The sequence below is a fragment of the Callionymus lyra genome, chromosome 17, assembly GCF_982586985.1.
Source record: "Callionymus lyra chromosome 17, fCalLyr1.hap1.1, whole genome shotgun sequence".
NCBI lineage: Eukaryota > Metazoa > Chordata > Actinopteri > Syngnathiformes > Callionymidae > Callionymus > Callionymus lyra.
The window spans coordinates 8,310,951-8,323,439 of NC_141834.1; the positions used below are offsets into that span (position 1 = coordinate 8,310,951).

At 37.2% G+C, this 12,489-nt stretch overlaps 1 protein-coding gene across 1 annotated transcript; it reads left to right on the forward strand.

Moving 5' to 3' along the window:
- The first annotated feature begins 6,619 nt into the window (after window positions 1–6,619).
- Window positions 6,620–11,267, forward strand: cipcb (CLOCK-interacting pacemaker b). The gene is made up of 4 exons (XM_087778747.1): window positions 6,620–6,737; window positions 7,804–7,914; window positions 7,986–8,170; window positions 9,318–11,267. Exons 2-4 carry the CDS (start codon window positions 7,812–7,814, stop codon window positions 10,182–10,184), a joined length of 1,155 nt encoding a protein of 384 aa, XP_087634873.1. The 5' UTR covers window positions 6,620–6,737; window positions 7,804–7,811; the 3' UTR covers window positions 10,185–11,267.
- The last annotated feature ends 1,222 nt before the right edge of the window (window positions 11,268–12,489 follow it).

Below are 12,489 nucleotides of genomic sequence, written 5' to 3' on the forward strand. Positions count from 1 at the left end.
GCAAGTTTGGCTTCGGTGTGGAGATGCACCGGGACATGAGCTGGATTAGCAGTCCACGCTAATGAAGATGGAGCACATGGCCAGTCTGGTGTTAGCGCTCGGTCTGGATGCTACGACGCGCTGTTGTTGACACTCGTGTACAAAGAGCGAGGAAATCACTGGTGTGGGAGGAAACACAAGCATCGTAAAGTTGCAGAAAAAAAAATAAATTCTCCTAAAACAGAGTTGATGTAGCAACATTTATTTTCGACATCTAGCTCCTACAAAAATATTCAAAAAGAATCTTGAATAAATAAATAGAATGCATATTAACACATTTTAATGGGGTTTTTTTTGCTCACAAAACCCTTGTGTTATCTCAGGGTCAAGGTGACCCAAAGGCCCGACCCAGTGACAACACAAGGGATACGACCAACACGTTTGTTTTCGGGCCTTCCGGGTCACATTGACCCTGAGATAACATAAGGGTTAAAAAGAAGCCCACTTTATGAGCTTAGTAGGGAAGTAGGGAAACAAATAAATAGCTTTACAAATGTTTAAAAGTAAATTAACAAACCCTTACTATTTAAAAACATCGACAAATCTACAAACCCTGGAACGTATTTAAAAACTTTTGAAAACATACTTTATTTCATATAAATTATTGAACTAAATGTTATAAAAGTGTTTTTTTTTCCACAAAATTTGACACAATTGTGTAAATGTACAAACTCATTGCTACTTAGTCGTTATTTCTCTTGAATGCTAATAATTAGCTTATTGCTAACATAAACAAACTTACAAAAAAACCCCACTATTTTCACATTGTCGTTTCCAAAAGTAGTAACATCCAATAGTCTGTTTCTTAATACAAGCCAGCTGGAGAATTATTGTGCTAATGTTTTGCTATTTATTGATTTATTATTGATTATTTATAATCACCTGTCCTTCTATTTATAAAAGTATAGAACACAGTGACATCATGGCTTTTTATTTTCTTTTGCGTGTTTGCGTCATATGACTTGCTCTCGCTCTGACCCTCTGATGATCTGTCACTTCCTGTCAGTGACGTAATGTCGGAGAAACCGATCGAGAAACCTTCAGAGTGGAGAAGAAGAAATCTTTCTCAAAGTTCTTCTTTACTATTTACTTAAAAAGAATTATGACTCACCAGTGTCAGTTTAGAAGAAGAAAAAAAACGATCCTGTTTCTGCATTTAACAAAAATGTTGGTCTAGTTTGTCAAGTTAATCCAAATTATTGAAAAGATTTTAAATTAGAATTTTATTTAAATAGATAGAATTTTCACCTAAAACCTTGTTTTTTAATAGTGAAATTATTCCTAAATTAAATGTTCTTCTGTCTTTTTCTCGAGAGCTCTTTTTTATAAGCCAAGGTAGCAATGGTGTGAGCTAGCAGAATCTTTATGAAAGTCAAAAGTGTAAACCTTTCTGTTCAAAATGAACCACTTGTTGAACACTTTTTAAATTACCATCTGGATCCTAAAATCGTTTTAGGGATTCTAAGGTTCGGGAACGCTACTTTCTGCTATCCAAATGACATTTTTTATGCTAAAAATGTTATGAAAATGTTGCTTAAGCTGAGGTAGATGATCTTTAAAATCCCAAACCTCTCCCATGATCCCCAAAACAAAACTGCCAAAGATATATAGCATTGATGGGCTACTTTTTGCATTTTTTTTTAAAGATATTTGAAGTTTTGCAGTTCAATAAATATCTAACCATATCCTTAAATGGTAATAGAAAACATTCTCCGACCAGGTGAACACGTCATTATCGAGAATCGCTGAGATGATAACACCATATATAATAAAGTTTTACCTTACCTTACCTTGCCTTACCTTATATATTTAACTTAAGTCCTCTGCAAGTACATCTCAGTTCAATCGTGTGGAGACACACACGTCTACGACGTGTTTTCAAAGCAAAAATGACGCAGGACGGTAACAGTGCCGGTAATGTTTGATATAAATAACTTGTGACTCAGACCATCAAAGAACCATTTTTGTCCAAGAATGAAGAGAATGAGGGCCTCGTTCCACTTCCATCCTTCTTTTCCTGTGCATCCCCACATTGTTTGCACAACAATGAACGGAACAACGGACAGATGATGACGGTTTTTATTTACTGTTGTGGTCAAACATCAAACTTGCTTTGTCAGAATTTACTTCCGTGCAATATTGTTGAATAATAGTATGAAACAAAACTGAGGAAATGTAATTAATTAAATATAGGACTTAATACAAACCCAATGGTGTGGTTATTAAAGTGTCACTGAGTCATAAAGGTTGTAACTTAAATTCTACCAAATGACAATAAATCAATGAGGAGGAGTTTGTTTGTTGCAGTGCATGATGAGAAAGGTTTGTGTTGTACTTTTACCTTACTTTGACATTCATGTCTCACTCTTCAGGAGGAACTGAAAAAAAACAAGACAAGTCACAGGATCTTGTTTGAACTGCATTTCATTATTTAAATAACTTTTTTTTCCACACATACTGACGTCAAATCAAAAACAGCTTTGAACAAAGTTTATTCTTCAGAGTTTGGTCCTTATAAATATGATGTATATACAAAGTAATATTATAAAACATGTAAAGAGCAACGCGTCGTTTTTAAACTAAACTCTGGAAATATTCATTTAAAATAATTACATTACTGGTTCTGACAGGTTCCAGAGGCAGGCAGTGGTGTTTTAGATGAACATGTCACGGTTTAATTAAATTTGTTTAAAAAATAAAAAATAAAATATTTTTTCTTGCACACAAAAACGTTTTTTTTTAAAAGCATGTTAAAGGAGATTTACAAATACACTAGATAGATTTATTACATCTGCCGAGGAGGCAGTTTTTGTGTTTGTTTTTAATACTTTTATCTGAGTGCAAAACAAGTTTAACCCACAAATTAATTGAATATATATATTTTTTAATTGAACATCCTTTTCATTCATTTTCTACGGCTTTATCCCTTATCGGGTCGCAGGGAGACTGGAGCCTATCCCAGGTCCATTGGGTGAGAGGCAGGGGACACCCTGGACAGGACGCCAGTCAGTCGCAGGGCAAAAAAAATGAAAAAACCCTTAGTATTTACAAACATCAAAACAAATGTAAAAACATATAAATCTTTTTTTTACAAAAATATCGGAATAAACTTTAAATATTATTTTTTTTCGAAAATCTTAAAACCATATTTATAAACAATAAAACATTTTTACCATCAATAACAGATATTTACAAATTCTTCAAGTAAATATACAAACTACAACAAATGTAACCCTTGTAAAAACATTCTTTACACATTTTTTTTTCACAAATGAGCAAATCAAACATTTAATTAAACACAATTGTTTAAATGAAAAATCTTTTTGAGCAAATAAATAAATATTAAAAAACGTTCATGTACAATATATCTCTTGAAAAAAAAATTGAAACCCTTGTAACGCATGTAGAAAGATTCATTTTTCATTTTGTGAGTTTGGTCTTTTGTTTCAAGATTGTGTACATGTGTTCCAGAGTGGTGAGAAAGTGGAAAAGGGAGGAAACTAAACCATGGAGGTCACATGGAAGTTATTGCTGGAACCTGTCAACACCTCAGACAAACTCAACACAAATGTTTCTCTAGCCTCACCGAACGCGAACGGCGATAAATATGCCCTTGAAATTAAACTTTCGATGTCTTTATCAAAAACGACAAAATAAAAAAGACGAGGGAAACGATTTGTGTGTTACGTTGTGTTTGTGATGCAGGAGACAGTACCACAGCCACGGCGGGTCGTCTATAGTTTTCATTTCCTGCGGGGTTTCTATTGTTTATTGTCTTTGCAACGGACAAAGCCTCGAAGGAGCAGCTGTTCTACGTGGAAACTGGTTCTGGCGCATTTGGGATTATTATCCTGTTAGAAAGGCTAGAATTACACACTCGTGGCTCCTGCGGGTATTTTCGTGCTTTTGTTTTGATAGACTCTGGATTGTTGTGACGCTGTGACTGGCCTGAACTCAAAATACAAATGTGAATTTTACAAGCGTTTGGAATATGTGTTTTTATGATTTCATTTCTGCCTGTGTGGCCTTGATGTTCAACCGACCTGTTGTTAGTGGTCAGAGGACCACACGGATCTCAACTGCCAACCTCTGAGCACCAGAAGATAAACATGTGAGGTGATCACGCCGTGACTGCTCTTCAGAAGGGGTTTTGCTGACTCGGCAAAAAATAACGTTCCTCTGACAAGTCTTTTGAGTGACCTCTGAACCCTGAAGACATTTGACCAGTCCGCTGGAACGGCATGCTTCACTGTGACCTTTGGCGGCCCACAAGGCACTATTCTTTGGACTATGAACTTTCTTTTTTTTTTTCAAAAACGTGTTTTTTATTGAATTTTCTTACAAAATTATATGTTTATAATAATAATAATAATCTCTATTTATATAGAACCTTTCAAGACCAGGGTCACAAAGCGCTTTGACAGCCATTCACACATACCCAACAGTTACAGTAAAATCACTATAAAAGGAAAACAAAAAATAATACAAAAACTACCGATTTTTATTTTCATTTTCAACTGGTGTCACCCCTCCATGAAAAATAGGTTGTACTTTCTTTTATTAAAATGTATTTACTTTACCTTAGTAAGGGAATCCATATTGTTTCAAATTTTCACATATTTCTTTCGGCATATATGTGACGTCATAAATGTCTTAAGTTGTAGAAAACACAGGAAATAAACCTTCTTAGTCTTGTATTTGCGGTTTATTGGGTAAATACCTAAAAGTTCGGTTTCACTTCAATCTTCTGGCGGAACATGTGTTTGAATCACTCTGGAAAGATCACGAGTCCATCCAGGACTAACTCGGACATAAACATCTTTGAACATTTTAGTCGCCATTTAGTCGTGATGAAAACCACTGCAAACAGAAATAATACAGGTTTTATCCAAAATAGGACCTTTGTAACTCTGCAACACCTCAGTGTCAGGTACATTTTATTAGTAAATGTAGATTAAAAATGTATTTGAAGTATTGTCAATTAAATAACACATGTCTCAATATTATTGTCAATAAAAATCTATTGTTTTTTGGGTAATTTTTCACAAGAATATGGACACTTTTTACTAGGAAAAACATTGAAGACTCTGTTTTAAAAAATCTATCTTCCAGATGATTCACTCGTCACCAGGACACACATGCCAACTGTTATCTCTTTATTTGGAGAACAAAGAGTTCACACCCTTGATAATAAACCAGCCGTGACTGCCTCGTATTGACTGTTCTTGAGACTTGTTTGTTTTTGATTGGTAAATGTTGGGGTTGAATCTTTTTATTAAAGGTTAACTAATGTTTTTAAAAAATTCCTGAAGGAGACCTCCTGAGGGATCAATAAAGTTCTATCTAACCTAACCTAATGTGTTGATTTAAGTGTGTCTTAAATTGATCTTGGACTCTATTGTATCATCAGTATGTGTCTGTTTGTACAAAACTATCTTATTATTGAAATATTTACAGTAGAAAATGTGACCACTTTAAACGCTTTGTTTTTCTGAATATAAAATCTTGATTTGTCACCACATATCATCAACCATTTAAGTCTCAAACTCGAAGCGAATCATTGTATAAAGAAAGCGGAACGTCGCTCTCGTAACCTCTCTTTCGCTGATATTTCGGAAGGGGGAGAACTTTTTGGTTTTGTTTTTCACATGAACTCTCCTGGAATACCTGATATGATTAGGTTAGGTCAGGTAGATCTTTATTCAATTGTTTTTTTTCAATTAGACACAGCAATACAGCAATTATTCATAAAAATAAAAATAAGAACAAGAGAAATAAAGAGAAAGAACAAGATGATACAATCTAAATCTAAAGATGAAGAACATAGATTAAAGAAAAATAACGAAGACAAAGAATACAAAATATGTGTTGTTGAGGAAAGTTAAAATGCAGCCATTACAACTTTAAAAAAAAAGTTAATTCCTAATAATATTAGTTATTAAAAAACAAACGATATTTCCAATGGTTTGAGTTGAGATCGCTCTGTGTGTCTTAGAAGTAACTTGTAAATGAACTCCTGCACTTCATCCACGTGAGAACGTTTTGTTCTCTTAAAACTTCATCACACACGAGGAAAACACTCAAAAGGTTTGTCGCCAGTGGGGCAGGCGAGCCAGGCTCTTATGTAAGGCGCCAGAAAACTACTCCGGAGCACGTCACACCGGGGTTCTCGTCAGTACATTGAAGTCCACGTCCTCCTCCTCCTCCTCCTCCGAGGACCACAAGCTGAACACGATGTCCTCAACTTGCCACACATTCTGCTCGGGTCACGTTTTACAGCTGCTGGATCTCCCGTCCAATCAGACGCGGGGAACATCACAAAGGAGGCGGGGCCGGACGTGACGTATGCACCAACGCGCCGAGACCACGCCTTTATGTCCATATATGGCATACGGTCTAAAGCGAATATCGACTCTTTTAAGACCCTTCACCCCTGAAAAACTATAGTCTGTTTTTAAGAGGGATTCTGGGTAATAATGGTGGCGATGGAAGCATTTTGAGGGGGATACGCTCATGTGCTTTACATGTGACTGTGGGGTGTGGGCGGGGCGTGTGGTCTCGTGGATTCTACCGTGGAACACAGAGTTCCAGCAGCGAGAGACACACGGATCTGCAGCCGCCGCCCGAGAGCACCACTGACGGAGCCTGCGACAGAACGACATATTGACAACCTTCTCTCCACTGTTTCTCCCACAAAAGTGAGTAGTATTTAGTGCTTACTTTATATAGGTTATTTGAATGCATTTAAATTTGTTTTTTGAAACGTTTACTTTCAATGTTGTTGTGTTCCCGGAACACACTTGTATCGGTAGTGACCTGTCAAAGAACGATATACTTTTGGAAATATTAAATAACTTTGTTCTTCATGTTGCTGTCTTAGCGAACATTTCTGACAACTCGTTATTTTTGTGTTTATGTTCCCATGGATTCTTAAAAAAAATCTTAAAATTAATGTATATACAAAAACAAGGTCTTTTTCTAACAAAGTAAACATTTAAACACATGATAAACACGATTCTAAGTCGGTAACAAACTTCAAACTTATATTTAGAATATTGTTTGTTATTTTATTTTTTTTTCAACGTCTTAGACTTGTGTTTTTCAAAATGACAGAACAAACGTGTGTTTGTTTATTGTCGACTTGGTCTTAAATTGAATCTTAAAAAGTCTTCCATTTAACTTTCCTTACAATGTAGAGTCAGAATCCACACTGTTGTTGACAGAGTTGTAAACTCAACAAGGGATTTTTTTTGTGGCTTCAGTACAGAATAAAAAATTTGAAATAACATAAGACACGAAACAAACCTTGTTATTAAAGTAAGCCACAAAACTACGTATTTCACACTTGTGTTGGTTTAACGAAAGGAAAATGGTAAAAAAAAAAAAAAAAGTAATGACAGCTTGTATGTGCTTCAGCATATCTCTTGACTAGCTTCTCCTTCTTTTTATTGTCATTAAAACGACAATATATGCTGAATGATGCTGTTATACTCACAGTTCATTTCGTTTTTTTATGACCCCCCAGCAAGTTGTAGTGCGGAGGAGGATCTTTATACAGTAGTTTTATAGTCACTTTTAAAGTCCATAATCCACAAACAGACACCAACCATGTTGCCCACCTTTAATTCTTTAAGCAGTTACAGTCTCCAGTAATGAATGTTTAGATGCGTTTAGAGATCATTATCTTAATTCTATTTCATTTAGAGACTTGCATCTGTTTACTTGGTCTCCTGTCATTTGTCCTAACGTTCGCTGTCATTACAGCAGCAACCATGAGCACCAAGAGAAAAGCCGACGGTGACTCCAGGATCATCAGCCGACCGCGGGTCATAAAGGGCTCCAGAGCCGATTCGGAGAGAGACTCCGGGTTCTCCGGTGAGTCTGAAGCCTTTTGTCTACATTTAAATAAAAACATGAATGTTACTTATCAACGTGGCTTGTTACAGATGCGAGCTCGGAGCACATGAGCGCCGTGGACACCACGGACTCCGAAGAGTCTCCACGTCGCATTGTGAAGCAGAGTTCCAAGACCTCCGGCCCGGGATCCCAGTCCTCTCCGCTGGCGGTGGTCAGAGGGTCGTACTCCAACCTCTCTCCCATGATCATCATGAACAACGTCGTCCTGAAACAGGTACGCTTGATTTAAGATGTTCCTCTTGTGAGTGTCATCTCGTTTTCATATGTTGCCTTTGATAGAAGTAATCTAAACGTTTACGCTGAGTCAGCTTTAAAAAAAAAACAGCTGCTTGATCTACTGATGCATTATTCCATCTCAGTGGTTTGGCAGCTGTGTGTGGAGGCACAACATCTTCTACATGCTGCTCTGTTTGTGCGACAACCACTTAAACATCAACAACATCTGGCAGTAGTTGAAAAAAAAAAAAAAAAAGACTTTAGAATTCGTTTAGAATTCTAAGTGAGATCTAATCACGACTGAGAAGAAGAGGTTTGTCGTCGTCATTTCACAACTTTGCATTGAGTCGTCCAGCAGTGGACCAGAGGCAGTACTAAGTACTGAGAAGCGTTTTTGAAGTTACCAGTAAAAAGATAAAACAAGAACCTTTGCTCAAGAAAAACTTTTATCTTGTTTTGTAAACAAGTCCACATGGAGTATGTGGCAGGGGTGTGTGTTGGCAAGAACTTTCTCTGACTAGGGTCAACGATACGATTATATTGTGATACTGTAGTAACAAGGATATATTTGTAGTATTGTGCGAGTACTTTGACTCTGGTGTTGCAGAATTTACAGACCACTTGACTCTCGACTTAGTCGTAACTACTTTCATTTATTTGAAACCAAAATGCGTCCAAATTAAAGGCTGCTGGAGTCAACTGTATCCTCTCGTCCTCAGTCATCATCAGGATTTGGCTGGAAGTTTATTTCAACACAAAAAACGTACCTTTAAATACTTGCGGGTAAATTTGAACAATAAAATAAATATGATCAAAAATACAATATGGTTTGAAAGCAAAATCAGAAAAAATCGACACCATGCTTTAAATGCATCTGTATCGCATTGTGAAAGAAAAAATTGATTATTAAATAGTTTCAGTATTGTCTTACTGCGGTTAGGGTATGTGGTAATGGAGTTTCCGCGTTGTTGTAGTTACACCCTCATGCCACAGGGGAACTATATTTTCATTCTCAGATATTGCTGCTTAAATATGATTTATTTGTGACATAAATCATAACTACAAATTTTACACTGTATGTTTGATGATGATGTTTAAGAATAAAATAACAATTATTTAACCAAGCCTCTGTGTTTCATTCACAGCCGGGCGAGAGTCCTCCAGCTCTGAAACCGTGGAGTTTCAGTCCGGCAGTGGAGGTGGTTCAGCCTGTCGCCCAGCAGCCTCAGGTGGTCTTCCTTCAGCCTGTCGTGTCTCGTCAAGCTTCCCCCAACGCCAAAGAGGCTCCACGTCACAGGCGCCTCAAGAAGTATTTCCCCATCCTCAAGTCCTACCCCAAGATCGCCCCCCATCCCGGAGACGGTTCTTCGAGCTCCTCCGGACGAGGGACGGTCTCCTCCTCCACCTCCTCCTCCTCCTCCTCCTCCTCCTCCTCGTCCACGTCTTCCTATTCGTCCTCCTCGTCTTCCTGCTCAGAGAGAGGTCGAAGCACCACTTCCAGTCGGCGAGAGAAACAGAGGAACTCGACCAGTACCAGCAGCTCCGGCGCGTCCACTCCCGTTCCCTCCAAAGTTTCTGTCCTTCAGAGCAGACTCGCTCCCCCCGACACCGACTCCAGGTCCACCTGCAGTCCCGCCAGCCCCGCGTCGACCGTCAGCCACCCCGAGACATTGACCGCCGTCCAGAACCACCAGGCCGACGCCGCCGACGACTCGTCCTCGGCGGACGAGCACAGCAGCAACGCTGACGTGAAGAGGAAGCGCTTCTGCAACACTTACAACATCCTGAGCCAGTCGGGCCTGCTGGACATCACGCTGCGCACCAAGGAGCTCCTCAGACTGAACCGCCGCACTCAGACGGACCTGGACCGACTCAAGGAGCAGACGGACCTCTTCCTGGAGGCGCTGAGCCGAGGCGACACCAGCATCTGCGTGAAGCTGCAGGCGATGCTTCAGGACGAGGCCCAGGAGAGAGACAGAGAGTCGGACACGCCGTTGAGCTTGGACTATTGAGTCCTGTAGACCAGGATATGGACAAAAATGGACCAATTAAACTGCATCGTAGGCTGCCTTCATTTCCTGAGACACCAATTATTTTTCTTATTTTTAACTTTTTGTCGTGTGGGACAAACTTTCTTGAAACAAACTCTGAGTCTGTTCTATGAAAGTCGGTGCCATCAGAATATTGGATAGTTGAATTTAACATTTCAAATGTTTTTTTTTAAGCATTGTTATATATTTTTTAATAATTTGATTTAATAATTTCTACATTGAAAAGTTGACCTTGTTTTTAAATTTTCTGTATTGAATTTAAAAGACTATGAATGCAAATAATGTTGAATTTTGAACATTTATTTTAAAATTATTGCAATATGAATATTAAACTCTGTATAAGAAAAGCATTATATTTTTAAACATTTGAATTATTTAATTCAATTATTGAACAAAATCCAACAATTTTAACCTTTAAATGTTTAAATTATTAAATGAATTATTCAAAAAAATAATTCAATGCTTTAAAAAAACAAACAAGATTTCAATAGACAAATGTAAGTTTCAACATTTAAAATAGTACATTTCAACCATTCAATATTCTGATTGCACTGATACACTTTCATACTTTTCTGTTAATTTATTTGTTTATTCGTACTCAAAATCTTGAAGATACATTTATTAAATTCCTGGTCAAAACATCAAAATCAGCTCAAGGTTAACGCTTTGAATTTTCACTTCCAATAGCGGAAATATTTCACGAATGTTTTGTTAATTTTATCTTGTGTTTGGAGTGGCCTTCTCAAAACATTTGATATAATGTTGATAATCAGGAGCTCCAGCATAATATGTTTTTATCTTGGTGTGTCAGGACATGACGGGTCTGCAGAGAGTTGTTGTGTCGTCACCTTCTGTCCCCGTGAGGAACCACCAGACCTCACCGGGGAGATTTGGAGGCGTCACTGTTGTTTAGTTTAAAGTGATCGTTCTGAGGCTGTTAACCGTTGTCTCGTGATGTTTAAAATATTCAGTCTACAATTTAATCTGAATCCTCATTGAATATTCTTGTTGAATGTAATTGAGAAATACAAAGGCGTGCCTGAAGACTTTCACTTCCTGTTGGATGTTATTTGAACCGTGTGTTAGAATCAAGGCTCTTCATGATGGTTCCTCGTATCTTTCTAGGTGCTATCATCTGTTCGGAAAGTTTCATCACCACGTGGACTCTTAATACTGTAGGAAATAACGTACATGATGTTGTTAAAATGACAATATGGTTGAAATCAAGTGCTTGATTTTTCTGGTATATGTTTCTGTACATTACTGTCGGTGATCTCCTGATCTTCTGTCTTTATTTATAACCAGGGCCAGACAAACAGTTCTTTCATTAGATGTTTTGTACTTTTTATTTTTTATTTTAATGTATCGGCCTTAACGCAAGTCGGCATTTGCACTAAAGCGTTGCAGCTGATTTACTGGCAGCTATGGTTGTTCAATATTTTTTTTAAGTGTGTTGTAATTGGCCAACACTTCACCTTCCAAAGACTGGATTTGTCTTTATATTATCAAGTTTGTACTTAAATTATGACCTGGTTGTTAAAGGACGGGAAACATGTGTTTGTTTTTTTGTATCTCTTTATTTCTGCAATCTGAAATAAAATGAACATAAACAAAACTACTCTTTGTTTTAGACTTTTTTCAATGAATCACATATTTTGGATATAATATCTTGATCAAATGTGATCTGGAGGGGGTTGGACATTGCAATGGCACTCCTCAGGCACTGGGGGAGCCAGAAACAAGATTTTCAAAACTGAATATTTCTGCTTCTGGTTTATTTTTGGGCTTATGTGTAGTAACCTCACAATTAATTTAATTTGCTTCAATTTGGATCTTATATTTACAAAAAAAATCAATCTTTGCGTTAATAGCTTTGATCACAAACCTAGACCAGGATATCACGACGAAGTGTTGCTAAATCGACCAATTTCTATAATTCTTGTAACACAAAATGATATTTTACTTACAAATGGTCAAATGAAAGACAAGTTTTCAAACTATTCCAATAATTAAAATCCTGTTTCACTTATTGCTCTCCCTAAAACGTTGCGTTCTAGTTTGTCCTCAACATTTAAGTCATATCACGTTTCTTATACCCTTATTTTGTAATGTGATTGTTTTTTTTCCAGAATCCCTGTTAAAAAGGAACCAAACAAATGTTCATGTTGTTACACTTCTAATGTTTTTTTAATTTATTTTGTAATCTTAAAACTTGTTTACAAAAGGCTACCGTTGCAGTATTTCTTGTAATGCGAGCAGCAACGGG